General features: G+C 44.1%; 1 protein-coding gene and 1 long non-coding RNA gene across 4 annotated transcripts in view; one reads left to right on the forward strand and one right to left on the reverse strand.

Annotated features, from left to right (window-relative positions):
* Nucleotides 1-14,274, forward strand: part of vps9d1 (VPS9 domain containing 1) — a 59,585-nt gene that overhangs the window by 43,372 nt on the left and 1,939 nt on the right. For 2 of the 3 annotated variants that reach the window (XM_052060869.1, XM_052060870.1), the window contains 4 exons: nucleotides 2,459-2,664; nucleotides 5,656-5,740; nucleotides 10,082-10,186; nucleotides 13,447-13,563. In XM_052060869.1, the coding sequence (XP_051916829.1) occupies nucleotides 2,459-2,664; nucleotides 5,656-5,740; nucleotides 10,082-10,186; nucleotides 13,447-13,558 (508 nt within the window). In that variant the 3' untranslated portion in view covers nucleotides 13,559-13,563. The other variant, XM_052060871.1, reaches the window with a different exon arrangement.
* Nucleotides 3,368-5,282, reverse strand: LOC127597799 (uncharacterized). Its single transcript, XR_007961761.1, has 2 exons — nucleotides 3,544-5,282; nucleotides 3,368-3,440 (listed from the first exon to the last, which is right to left on the reverse strand). It is a non-coding gene; the product is annotated as an uncharacterized LOC127597799 (long non-coding RNA).

A 14,274-nucleotide genomic window follows, 5' to 3' on the forward strand; every position in this document is an offset into this window, starting at 1 on the left:
TTTGGAACCCAGGTATAAAATACCAGACAGGTCTGTGTTCACTTACAAACATATTCCCGATGTGTACAACAAAGTGAGAAGTGAGATTACTGTGTCGCTGAACAGTGCGCAAAGAGTTGCACTTACAGTGGATGGGTGGACATCTTGCGCTAGAGATTCATATAGATATATATATTATTATTATATTTCATATAAGACACTCAGTGAGAATAGTCTGTTTGTGTTTACACTATAGCAACAGCTGTGAGTCTCAGGTGCCAAATTGTTTACATTTTCTTTGCACAAAACCCAATTGTGAAAGGGCTTAAATAAGTTGTTTTACAAGTTCTACTCTTTATAAGGAATAAAGTGGTATCCTTTTTGTAATACCATACTGAATTCCATCTTTTTAAAAGCTTTTTTTCTTTGCTTATTTGCATCATGTTTAATTGCACAATATCGCAACAAATTGCATTGTATCGTATCGGATCGCATTGATTTGAACTTAATGTGTATCGAATCGTATCGCATCGTGACGACGGTGAATCGTATCGCATCGTATCGCCAGAAAATTCCATGTATTGTTTAAGTATCGCATCGCTGGCAGTGGATCGAGATGTGTATCGAATTGTCTTCAGTGCTGAGATTCACATCCCTAATAGAAGCAAATCCCACCACCTTTTGATTTCCCTGATAGCTCCGTGTCTCGGTCGGCTCGGAGAAGGCGGAAGCCAGGTAGATATAGTGCGGAATCCGGGTGGCGGTCACTGAGCCAGGTTTCAGTGAAGCTGAGCGCAGCAGAACATGCAAAGGTTTTTTTTGGTCTTTGTGAGGAGAAGAAGTTCATCCATCTTGTTTGGCAGAGATCGTAGATTAGCAAGATGGTTCGATAGGAGCGGCGTTCGAAATCCACACTGCCGAAGCTTGACTAGCTCTCTTCCCCCTCCTCCGGCGGCATTTAGCTCCGAAAAACCTTGTGGATTTTATTGTGCTGGTGAAAAAAGTCAGAGCGTAGACTCCCCAATGCTAAGCAACTTTTCCCTCGTGTAAGTAACACGCTCAGGGTCGCCAAAATGACAAAAACTGGTATAATACTCGGGAGCACGGAAGCTGCAATACCTCTGCTGTAGTGGTTATAAGTGGCGTGTGAAGCGGTTGGGATGAAAATCAGCACCTCCAAATCTGTGACCATGGTTCCTAGTCGGAAAAGGGTGGAATGCCCTTCTCCAGATCAGGGATGAGATCCTGCACCAAGTGGAAGAGTTCAAGTATCTCGGTAACCTGTTCCCAATTCAGGGCACAATGGAGTGTGAGAGATCAAAATGTGGATTGGTTCAGTGTCTGCTGTCATGCTGAGCCAATATGTCAATATGTCATACTGGGGCTCTTTGGCTGGTTCAATGCGGCTCCTGGGCTGTCACACAGAGAAGCGGTGAAAACTCGCAAAGCAGAATGCATAGTAAGAGAAGAACGTTTTTATATTTTGTTTGTGAACTTGGTTGAACTGAGAGTTTATGCGTGTGAGACAGTTCACACAATATTCATTGTTGAAAATTACTGTTCTGTTATCTTAGTATTGTCAGAGTAAATTTCTGTCATTATCATGTTTTTGCAATAAATCTGGCTGAGCAGAGGTTTGTGTGCGTGTGTGTGTGTGTGTGTGTGTGTGTGTGTGTGTGTGTGTGTGTGTGTGTGTGTGTGTGTGTGTGTGTGTGTGTGTGTGTGTGTGTGTGTGCGTGCGTGCGTGCGTGCGTGCGTGCGTGCGTGCGTGCGTGCGTGCGTGCGTGCGTGCGTGCGTGCGTGCGTGCGTGCGTGCGTGCGTGCGTGCGTGCGTGCGTGCGTGCGTGCGTGCGTGCGTGCGTGCGTGCGTGCGTGTGTGTGTGAGGAAGGGGTGGGTTGATGTTTATGTGTGCCGATGTGGCTCTTTGCAGTAACACAGTAAAAAGAAATGGCTCTTAGTTTTTCACTGGCTGGCCACCCCTGCAATAGGTGAAGCTCTCACTTTCGCAGTCGATCTACATTTATACCCTGACCAATGGTCACAAGCTGTGATTCGTGACCAAAAGAATGAGATCTTGGATTCAAGTGGCTGAAATGAGTCCTCTGGAGTGTGTCCAGGTTCTCCCTTCGAGATAGAGTGAGAAGCTTGGTTTTCCCGACGACTTCTTCCATGTTGAGAGGAGCCAGATGAGGTGGCCCAGGCATCATGTCTTGATTTTACCTGGAAGCATCCCTGGTGAGGTGCTGTGAGCATGTCCCACCGGCAGGAGGACCAGGGGATGACCTAGGATACACTAGAGAGACTCTGTGTTCTTACTGGCCTGAGAAGCCCTTGGGATCTACCCGGAAGAGTTGGAAGAAGTGCTGGGGAAAGGGAACTCTGGGCTTCCCTGCTCATGCTGCTGTCGCATCGACTGGACTCCTGATCATACATTTATTATCTGTCAGGGTCTGACAACTTTTTGTTTTTTATTTTTAGGATGGTACACAAAGAAAGGGAGCTTGCACTTCAAATTCGAATGAAACTCTATCAAGATGTTCTACCTGGAGATTTTGGTGTTCCTTTGAAACTGTTCCCCCACCAAACTAACACTCCGAACGTTTCTTACCCATATGAGTGTGCTGTTCAGGAGCTGAAGCTTCTCACCAAAGACTGTTGCCCCCACAAGAAGTTGGAATGCATTGGTGAGTTTTTTTTTCCCCCTTCTGTTTCGTGAATGCAGTTACAACCGGCAATCAGTCCTGCGGTCCAACAGTGGCTGCTGCTAATTTTAGTGTTCAACCACTCAACATGATAGTGGAAATCAGAGGTATAGGGAGAAGACTCCTGTACCATCTGATATAATACGGTCGTGGAGTGAAAACTTTAAGACCTCTCATAATCCGAAAAGACAGAGGCTTTTCCGTTGCTGGTCCCTCTCTTTGGAATGCTCTCCCACTGAACATTCGGCAAGCCCCCTTGCTGCCCATCCTTAAAACTCATCTCAAAACTCATTTGTAATCTTTAGCTTTTGTCTAAGCATGACTCAGTGTTGATCTTAGTTTTACTGTTTTTGTGCTTTCTACTGTCTTTGTTATTAATTTATTGTTTTATTTGTTGTTGTACATATGATATTTGCTCCATGTACAGCACTTTGTATACAGTGGTGGTTGTTTTAAAGTGCTCTATAAATACAATTGAGTTCAGTTGAGATAATCAATCCCACTCTCACAGGGTGTGCTATTCTCTGAATAGCTCGTCAGAAAGGGTACTGTTGGGATGCATCTATCCCCAGCTACCGGTTCGCGGACTGGTATTGGCCCCGGCCCGTTTGTGACCGAGCCAAGGTCTGCTCCTTTTTGACTCGCATTGGAATCTGGAAAAAAAAAAGCTGGTTTACCACTGTGCACCAGTGTTGGGTCCATGGACCGGCAACCCGAGGCCAAGGCCAAGGACTTGACTCCGAGGCCAAGGCCAAGGACTTGGAAAATTTTCCGGGCCAAGGCCAAGGACTTGAGAAATTTTCCGAGGCCGAGGCCAAGGCCAAGGACCAAGGACTTGCCTCCGAGGCCAAAGTCAAGGACCGAGGACTGATTTTGAAACTGAGGCCTAGCCGAGGACATGTATAAAACAATGCTATCATACCACTTGGCAGGTCTTCATGATTTGCAACACCCCTCCATCATAACCCTTTGCACTCCCTAATGCTTGAATGAAGTGTTTTTATTCAAAGAGTAGAACAGTCAGGGTACGTGTTATTTATACTGAGAAAAAAAATAAAATCATATGGTATACATTTATGAATAAATGTTTTAGTGCAGTAGTTTCTTAATATGAAGTAAATCAACACTCAACAGGCATGACATGGCATGGAACACAAGTTGAGAAATGACTTTGCATAGAAGTCAATCACTGACTGCAGAAAAAGCGGTAATCTCTCAGTGATAATTTTACAGTTTACCGGCAGCGAGTCCCAGGGACTCGCTGATCAGAAAAGTATGAGTGCCATTATGGATTGAGAGAGGCCCAAATTTCGAATTCTGAAAGGGTCTACTTATTCAATTGCATATGATAATAACAACAACATATACGTTACATACAATGATACACAAATGCTGCAAAAATTAAAATAATTCAGGAGCAGGCCTGAGGATTTCGGAAATTCATGGGAACCGTTTTTCCGTTCCGTTGGATTACCCAATGGGAAACCACGATAACAAATGTTGGGTTCCGTAACCGTTCATCATGGGAACCCATTTTTCTATTTTGACTGATATTGATAGTCAAGAATTCTGAAACTCAAAAGTATAATGTTTCAAGGGTCAATGTTTGAAAACAATGCATTAACAATGAACATTATATCCGCAGCTGTGTACTCCAGGTTAATTCCAAAAAATAAATGGATCAAAAACTGGTGTACTCATGTGGCATCATCAAAGTATTTTTTCCAATCTCACACTGCAAAGATTAATTGACTGGTAATCATTAATACAGGTAAGTATTGATGTGGCTTGACATCCTCTTCCCAAGACGATGCATGTGTAATCTACGATCAATTTGACAAAATAATTTAACACACGTCATCATTAGTTCTACCAACAGTTAACATTATCATTACTACACCTTGTGACGAATGTTTTATTCATAAAGTTACCATGCTACAACCAGTAAATTGTAGAATAACCAATACTGTTTCATAATATTTTTCACAGCGATTAGCCTACAAATCTAATGACCAATTTGCCTCGTAATCGTGCCTCGCGTCGTATTTCGCTCTCGCGTTCTGTGCATACTGTACGTCACAGGTGAGTTTAGTGATACGCCCTTTGGACGATTCATACGAAAAATCAGACAGGCATTCCCATTTCTTGAATATCGTAATGAGTAGACCTTGGTGAGTTTTTTTCGCCATCATCTAATACTATCATCCGCGCGATTCCTCAGTTTGCGGACTAAAATAACAACCCGCATGCGCACATAACGTCATCTGTTGTGTCCCCCCCAACACTTACTGTGAAATCCTCAGGCTTGCCGTAGTTTTTTTGTTTGTTTGTTTGTTTTGACTGAGAAATTTCCTTGCGTCCCAACAACGCACATTGTTTCGAACTGTGCGTCCCGTGGGAAAATTATGCGTCTCGGACGCGGGACGCACAGGTAACGAGATGGCTGATCTCTAAACATTCTCTGAGTACTACTATTATTACCATTCCCACTCATACTACATTCATTAATTTAATACCTTAAAATTCACAATAATCATAAAAAATTAATTAAATCAACCATGATTTTAAACGATGTATATGGAGCAAAAGGACTCCAAATCCTAACGTACGCTGAGTACTGTAAGGTATTTTTGTATTAAAAAGATGTTTAAATTCATTCAATAACAAACGCTATTACTTTGTAATTGGATAGTCGAGGGCATTGAGGGGGAACTTCTGCCCGACAGCACACATCTTTCCGCTCCGATGACATGAAAGAAGGCGAAAAATAGGATATTAGCTTTTAGACTCATATACACAATGGGAGCACATGAATAAGGTTATATTTGCTATCTTAAATTTTTTTTCAATTCACCGCAAGATGTTGGTCGTGATGCATTGTTTTTGATTTGGGCAATACTTTCTAATTTTGTGAAGCTCGGTTTCCATTCTCAGCCACAAATGTATTTAGTTTTTGTTTCTGTTATGTTATAGTGAGGACATTACGCTTGATCTGTTCATGTGCTGAAGAATACAGATGCCTTGATGAGTTGAATTCTGCACCTAAAACAGCTGCCATGTGAGTAAAACCGCACCTTTAAATTAAAGCATGCCATTTCTTTGAGCTTCTGATGACATCTATCCATCCATTCATTTTCTAATCCACTTATCCTCACGAGGGTCATGGGCACGCTTCTTTAAGTGAACACAATCAGAATCAGAATCAGGTTCAGACCCATCTTTATTGGCCAAGTATGTAGAACACACAAGGAATTGTCTCCGGCAGTACAGGCTACACTAGAATCATCATAAACAAGGCTATGACAACAAATATGCATGGAAAGACATTCCGTAATGTAAGGGTACTGAGTGTGTTGTACCACCCAGTGACAGCTGTGAGACAATGTGCAAAGTATCAAGCAGAGCTAACGTGATCAGTGGTAGAATACAATCCTGTAACAGTTGTGCAGTTGGTGCAGAAAATCATTGCACCATTTTAAAGTGACCAGTAGCAGTATTTATATAAAAATTTTAAGTGTGCAACTGTACAGATGTCCTTGAGCGCTTTAAAGTGTCTGGTGCTGTCTAATATATATCAGTGATAATGGTTTAAGTAAGTACAGAGCTGGAGCTCCAATGATTATTGTGGCCATGCGGTTCCACAGGGTTGTGAGAAATTGCAAGGAGCAACTATACAGGTAGATTTGCATTACTGTTTAAGGGAGTTAATGGCTAGAGGGAAGAAGCTGTTTAAGTGTCTGATGGATTTGGTGTGCATGGATCGGTCGCGCTTGCCTGAGGGGAGTAGCTGGAAAAGGTGGTGGGCAGGGTGTGTGTGTGTGTGGGGGGGGGGGGGGGTGCTGTAGGATTTTCCCTGCCCTTGTCTTGGTTCTTGCGGTGTGCAAGTCCTCAAGAGTGGCGTATATATATATGTATATATAAAATCCTCGTCTCACCCATCGGGTGGTGTCCGTCCTCCATTCAGCTCGGGTCCTCTACCAGAGGCCAGGAAGCTTGAGGGTCCTGCGCAGTATCCTTGCTGTTCCCAGCACTGCGCTTTTCTGGACTGAGATGTCCGATGTTGTTCCCGGCATCTGTTGCAATCACTCATCTAGTTTGAGGGTCACTGCCCCGAGTGCTCCGACCACCACAGGCACGACTGTCACCTTTACCTTCCAGGCTCTCTCCAGCTCCTCTCTGAGCCCTTGGTATTTCTCGAGTTTCTCATGTTCCTTCTTTCTGATTTTTCCATCACTTGGGACCACTACATCCACTACAACGGCTTTCCTTTGCCCTTTATCTATGATCACGATATCTTGTTGGTTCACCATTTCCACCTTGTCAGTCTGGATATGGAAGTCCCACAGGATCTTCGCTCGGTCATTCTCCACCACCTTTGGAGGTGTTTCCCATTTTGACCTTGGGGTTTCCAGGCCATACTCCGCACAGATGTTTCGGTAGACTATGCCTGACACCTGGTTATGGCTTTCCCTGCCAGCATCTTACACCCTGCAGTTATGTGTTGGATCGTCTCAGGTGCCTCTTTGCACAACCAACACCTTGGGTCTTGTCTGGTGTGGTATATCTGGGCCTCAATGGCTCTGGTGCTCAGGGACTGCTGCTGAGTAGCCAGGATGAGTGTCTCTGTGCTGTCCTTCAGGCCAGCCCTCTCTAGCCACTGATAGAACTTCTTGAGATCAGCCACTTCAGTTATGGGCCGGTGGTACATCCCGTGTAGGGGCTTCCTTTGCCCACCTTATTATTCCTGCATGGTACTTGATCACTGGCATAGCATAGCTGTTTATTGCCCGGGTCTTATTCTTGCCATTGAGCTGGCTTCTTAGGACTTGCCTCACTCGCTGGAGGTATTTGACCGTAGCTGCTTTCCTTGTTGCCAGTTCGAGGTTGCCATCGGCTTGTGGTATACTGAGGTACTTGTAGCTGTCCTCAATGTCAGCTGTTGTTCCTTCAGGGAGTGAGACCTCTTCAGTGCAGACTACCTTTCCTCTCTTAGTCACCATCCGACTACATTTCTCAAGCCCGAATGACATCCCGATGTCGCTGCTGTAGATCCTGGTTGTGTGGATCAGCGAGTCTATGTCCCTTTCGCTCTTAGCATACAGCTTTATGTCATCCATGTAGAGGAGGTGACTGATCGTAGCTCCATTTCTGAGGTGGTATCCATAGCCTGTCTTGGTGATTACTTGGCTTAGGGGGTTCAGTCCGATGCAGAACAGCAGTGGGTGGGGAGAGTGCATCACCTTGGTATTTGCCACATTTGATGGACACTTGGGTAAGTGGCTTGCCATTGGCTTCAAGTGTGGTTTTCCACATCCTCATCGAGTTCTCAACGAAGGCTCTTAGGGTCCTGTTCACCTTATACAACTCCAAGCATTCAGTGATCTATTGTAATCAATCCAGGTGGTGCACCGGTATGTCGGGACCTGCAGTCTTGTGCGAATGTTCTGTCAACCAGGAGCTAATGTTTGGCTCCTCTGGTATCTCTACCAATGCTCTTCTGTGCTTCGCTCATGTATTGCTCCATGTGTCCACTTATAATTAGCCGCAATGATGCCTGACATGAGCTTACATGTTGTGGAGAGACAGGTTATTGGCTGATAGTTGGATGGGACTGCACCCTTTGAGGGATCCTTCATGATCAGGATTGTTCGCCCTTCGGTTAGCCATCCTGCCTCTCAGGGTCACCAGCCATTGTGCACTGCTGTTATGTGCAACCTCCTTCTCCCATATGCCTTTCCAGTACCTTTCAGTTTCCAGTCTTGGTGGGTCAGCCCTGTTGCTAGGACCCTGCCACTGAGCGTACACTTTCGCTTTTTGTGTTGCGAACAGCCTGTTTATTCGTCTGGCCTCATTCTCTTTCGTGTACCGCTTTAGGCGGCTGGACAAGGCTTGGAGCCTTTGTTTGGCAGTTTTCGAGTGCTTCATGGTCATCTGGATGTACCTCTCGGGTATCGGCCTTTTCATCACACCTCTCTAGGCCTCCATCAATTGACTCACATCTTTCCGAGCCCCCTTGACCATGTCGGTGGTGGGTAACGTATCTCATGGCTCCCATGGTTGTCGCCAAGCATCTCTAGGATCACTGATATCAGCTCATTGGTTTCCGTGATTGTTACGGTCGGGATCGCCCTCAGTGCTGCATTCACACTTTCCATGAGACTTTCAGGTGGTACTTCACATAGCCGTTGTAATCTGTTTCTAGGTTGCCCAGCTTTCATTCTCGCCATGATCTTAGCTTTCAGGTCAGTCGCTGCCTTGCTCAACATTTCATTCATTGCCTCCCAATCTCATCATCTGCATTCATTGGGGCTTGCCTCCCAATCTCTGGTATGACCTCCTCCTCTGATCTGGCAGCCTGGGCCCCTTCACCATGGAACCTGCGTTGTACCTCATCAATCTCAAGTTATGACAGCAATTGCCGTATGTGGATGTTGTAACACTGAGCTACTCATTGTTTCGTGGTCAACCGTGACTGTGGGTGACCATTTCGCCCACATTCTCTGCATGTATCCCCTCTGACTAGGGTTGCTTGAGTAGTCGCATTCGAACAGAGCCACCTTGTTTGGCCGGGCGACGTCTGAGCCGGCATGTCATTTGTTTTATTGTCTTTAATCATTGTATGAGGTGTAGGCATTAGCGGGAAGGGCCTTGCCCAAGGACCCACACTGGATGGTGTTATGTGCTCATTTTTTTTTTTTTTTACCCCAAGCGGGATTCGAAACCCCGTCTCCCGTATGCCAAAACGATGCCTTACCCGCTGAGCTATCCAGCCGCTCATGTATCTCTCTCTCTCTCTCTCTCTCTCTCTCTCTCTCTCTCTCTCTCTCTCTCTCTCTCTCTCTCTCTCTCTCTCTCTCTCTCTCTCTCTCTCTCTCTCTCTCTCTCTCTCTCTCTCTCTCTCTCTCTCTCTCTCTCTCTCTCTCTCTCTCTCTCTCTCTCTCTCTCTCTCTCTCTCTCTCTCTCTCTCTCTCTCTCTCTCTCTCTCTCTCTCTCTCTCTCTCTCTCTCTCTCTCTCTCTCTCTCTACACACATCAAAGCTATAAATTATAACATGGTGAAATCCATCTTGGGCAAGCTTTTATTCGTGAAATTAAAAAACAAAAAACATCAAAGCATCTCAAAAACCTGCCGTGCAAGAAAAAAGTAAAGACATTTTTTAAATCAGCATAAAAAATATACACATACTGTCAAGCAATTTCTCGTTAAAATTTGACCGGTATAATATTTGACTCTTGGGAGAACGCGGGATGTCGTTGATTTTCTCTGGATAGAAATTTAGATCAGTTTGACCATTTGCCCATTCAAATATGTGCTTTTTTTATTCCTCACTCAGCTCCTAGAAATGGCCATGTTTTTCCCTGTGTGGACTGACTGAATATTTTTGTTTATTGTTCAACAGTGGTGCCGACGACCTCTTACCTATTCTGTCCTTTGTGGTACTACGCTGTCAGTGTCCTCAGATAGTCTCTGAATGTGCTGCTTTGGAGGAGTTCATTCATGAAGGGTGAGTCAATTTGAAACAAGGTTATTCTGTAGTCTTGTAATTAATTTTACTGTGTTTAAAATAAATGAAATAAATATGGACTGTCATGTGTGTGGCCTTAGATAGACAGGTGTGTGTGTGTGCCTTTCCCAAACATGCCCAATCAACTGAATTTACCAAAGGTGGACTCCAATTCTGCGGTCCTAACCTTCCAAGGATGGTCAGTGGAAACATGATGCTCCTGAGCTGTTTTGAAACTCTTTGTCCAGGATTTCCCTCTGTGACCCCTTACCTTACCATGATGAAAGGGTTTGTGTGTCCCAAGGGGCTAAATTGTCCAGGGATTTTTGCCCGTGGCAGGGTCATTCATGGCACACAGATCAGACCAGACAATGCAAAGCTCATACACCACAATTGAAGAAGAAAAATATCGAATTTTCCCTTGTCTCAACGCTTGTCACCGGGTTACCCCTCTGGAGCCAGGCCTGGAGGAGGGTCACGCTAGATTATAACCTTTACCTGAATACACGATACTTTGATAGTTTTCAGTTTGATACTTGAATACCAAAATATTCACTAGCTGCAGTCCAACATTAAATTGGCCCATTTTTGTGATTTTATTGTTGAATAAAACCCTTGCCTCCTTGAGATTAAGTAGGGGAAAAAGCTTGTCAAATGTCTTCCAAGGACTAACACAGTCACAGATACAGCTTCCTTGAGTGAGGTAATCACCACAGGCACATTGTTTCCCCTCCAAACTGTCGTCATAATTTACATTTTGATGCTGCATACAGCCATGCGAGTGTTGTATTGAGTTACAAAATAGGGTGTTGAACTCCCAATATATGAAGGCTTGTTTATCTTAAAGAGTAGCAAAACCTCTCACCTTTGAAAACGAAATGAACTGTCATCAGAAAGCCATACACAGGCGCCAAAATGAGTGTTTTAGCAAAAACATTCATCGGGTAGAAATACACTATGTTCACTTCACATTCGCCCAAAACGTTCATTGAACTCAGCTAAATTCTGGGACCTCTGCTGTTCTTACTATATCTGCTCTCATTGGGTTCAAGCATGGAAGCATGGTATTTCCTTCCACTGCTATGCGGATGAGAAGTCAGATCTATTCCCACTGAGCAAAAAAGACGCTTTCCCATTGAAGCCACTTTTGTCCTGCCTAGAGGAAATCAAGACCTAGATGGCACTAAATATCTTGAATTTCAATGAAAAGAAGACAGAGGTGATGGTGTTTGGTCCCAATGGCCCTTGTACATCCCATCCTGTAGACTTGGCCCCTCTGGCTCCTAATGTGAAGCCAAGTGTCAAACTCAAGGCCCGGGGGCCAAATCTGGCCCCTCCACATCGTTTTATGTGGCCCGCGAAACAAATCAAGCATGTCAAGTTCCACGAGGCTTGTTAAAGTCTGAACCAAAATTTCAAAATGTCATATGTGATCCACAATAACAGTCATTATTCTTGACTTCTGATTTTAAAGCTAGTTATTTATCAATTTGTTGTGCGCTGTGTATGTAATATGTGGAGGGGATTGAAAATTTACTGTATATGGCTTACAAAAATTCATAATGCCCCTCCAAAGGAAACTGTAACTACAATGTAGCCCGCGACAAAAATGAGTTTGACGCTCCTGTCTTCATCCAACAGTCTCAAACTTGGGTCATAAACTGGACAACGATTTTAAAGCGGACCAGCAAATCGGTGCCGTTGCTAAATCCATCTTCTTTCATCTGAGGCAGCTTGTTTAAGTAAAACCTCTCCTTTCTCATGAGCACTTTGAAAAAGTAATTCATGCCTTTCTCACATGGATGACTGGAATGCACTTCACTTTGGGGTCAGCCAGTCCTTCGTTAAGCGTCTCCAGTTGGTCCAGAAAGTTGCTGCTCACCTCTTGACTTGTACTCGCAAGAGGGAGCACATAACTCCTACCGTGGTATCCCTTCACTGGCTCCCTATACATTTTAGAGTTCTTTTTAAGATCCTATTATTTGTTTTCAAGTCTTTAAATGTCCCTACTACGCCATACCTCTCCTCCACCCCTATACACCTGTAAGATGCAACTTTTCTTTTAATAGCGGCACGGACACCCGCAGCGGTTCCTCTTGTTTTATGTTGAGAGGGAAGAAATTTCATCTGTGCTGTATGTTACACATGCAGTACATTTGACAATAAAGTTTATCCAATCCAATCCAAGATGCCTCAGGTCATTATTAGAGGTACCAAGAACGAAGCAGAGGCTCAAAGAAGATCGAGCCTATTCTGTTTCTGGTTCCTCTCTTTGGATTGACCTCACACTGAACGTTCGGCAAGACCCGTCGCTGCCTATCTTTAAAACTCATCTCAAAAGTCATTTTATTCTTTGACTCATCATGAGACTTGACATGTAATTTTACCGTTTTTTGTGCTTTCTACTATCTTTGTTATTAATTTATTATTTGATTGTTTGTTTATGTATATGTGATTTTGCTCCATGTACAGCACTTTGTATAATGCAGTGTTGTTTTCAAGTGCTCTATAAATACAGTTGAGTTGAGTTGAGCTACATCAGCGGTGCCTAAACTTTTTGGACCGAAGATCTACTTTTCGATCAACCAACCCCCGAGATCGACCCGTTACCGCGCACGCACAAACACACGCAAGCCAGAATGAGCATCAGCCTGACACGGAGGCATGCGATTCACTTTTGCAGCCTGTTAACTATCGTAGATCACACATACCATTTTAAAGTGCTTCCCTCGGCCCTCTAGATTCCTCTTCTTTGCCCATGCCCTTGTTGAATTGTACACGAAACAAACTCGACTTGGGAATGAGAATAATGATAACGATAAAAGATATCGCGCAACAGCTCTGATCACAAGCTGCAATTGCAGACTGCTGAGCACTAACAACTTCCAGTGACGTAGGTCACGCGCCCCTGTAGGTTAAAGATTTACCTGCTTAATTTTATTAGCTTTTTTTCATATTTTTTGTGAAAATGAAACTGATAGGATGATGAGGGTGCAGTGTACATTAACACAAAAATACATTACTCACATGCACAAAGACACACGAATGGTTGTTTGTTTTTTTTCTCCTCTACACCCGTCATGATCGACTTGGGACGAGTAAACGATCTACCGCTCGATCGCAATCGATGTAATGGGCACCCCTGTGCTACATGGACAACATTGCCAGCTAAGCGCTACAGAAAAGGATTAAGATGTATATCATACATGTGCTGTGCCTTTATTTATTCTTCATTATCTACATTTTCTTCTTTGTTGCAGCTTTTTAATTGGGGAGGAAGGCTACTGTCTTACCTCCATGCAGAGTGCTTTGGCCTTTGTTGAGTCAATGCACATAGATGGATTTTCCCCTCCTCCAGAGCGATTTGACTGAAACAGGTAAGTACAGGAAAATCAGATTCTAAAGATCTTGTTACATGTGCAGTCTTCAATTTTGCTCTCATGCTGGTGATGATGGGTGTGTCCATATATCATTTGATAAAAATCCAATATATAACTACCTTACATTAGAATCTATTCATTATCAGATCCACAGGGGGTCATGGGCATGCGGGAGCCTATTCCAGTAGTCTGCCCAGCAGGTGGGGTACACCCTGAAGTGGTTGCCAGCCAATCTTAGGGCAAAAATAGACAAGCAAACATTCACAGTCACACCGAGGAACAATTTAGAATGTTCAATCAACCGAAAATACATGCTTTTTTTAGGGGGAGAATGTAAGAGGAAACCGGAGTGCTTAGATAAAGCCCAGCAGTCACGGAGAGGACATGCAGTTCTTGGTTAACTGTATTGAATGAAAAATAACATGTTTTATAAAATCTGCGGTTAGCTGGCAACTGGTTCAGGGTGTACCCCACCTACTGCTCGAAAAAGGTTGGGAGCCAAAGGACTTTAATCCACTGGCTTTAGCAGAGACATGTGGAACGCAGAATGGACCTTGAGGTTTGGCGGAAGGCAGAATTTCATGGACCCGGGATACAAAACTGCCTCTGCCTTGAATGATCCAATAAAACCTGGTTGTAATTTGTGCTAAACCTGCCAGATGCAGATCCCGGGTGTACAGCCATACCTTCTTACCGGGTCAATAACAT

Source organism: Hippocampus zosterae, chromosome 3 (genome assembly GCF_025434085.1).
Source record: "Hippocampus zosterae strain Florida chromosome 3, ASM2543408v3, whole genome shotgun sequence".
In the NCBI taxonomy this organism is placed as follows: domain Eukaryota; kingdom Metazoa; phylum Chordata; class Actinopteri; order Syngnathiformes; family Syngnathidae; genus Hippocampus; species Hippocampus zosterae.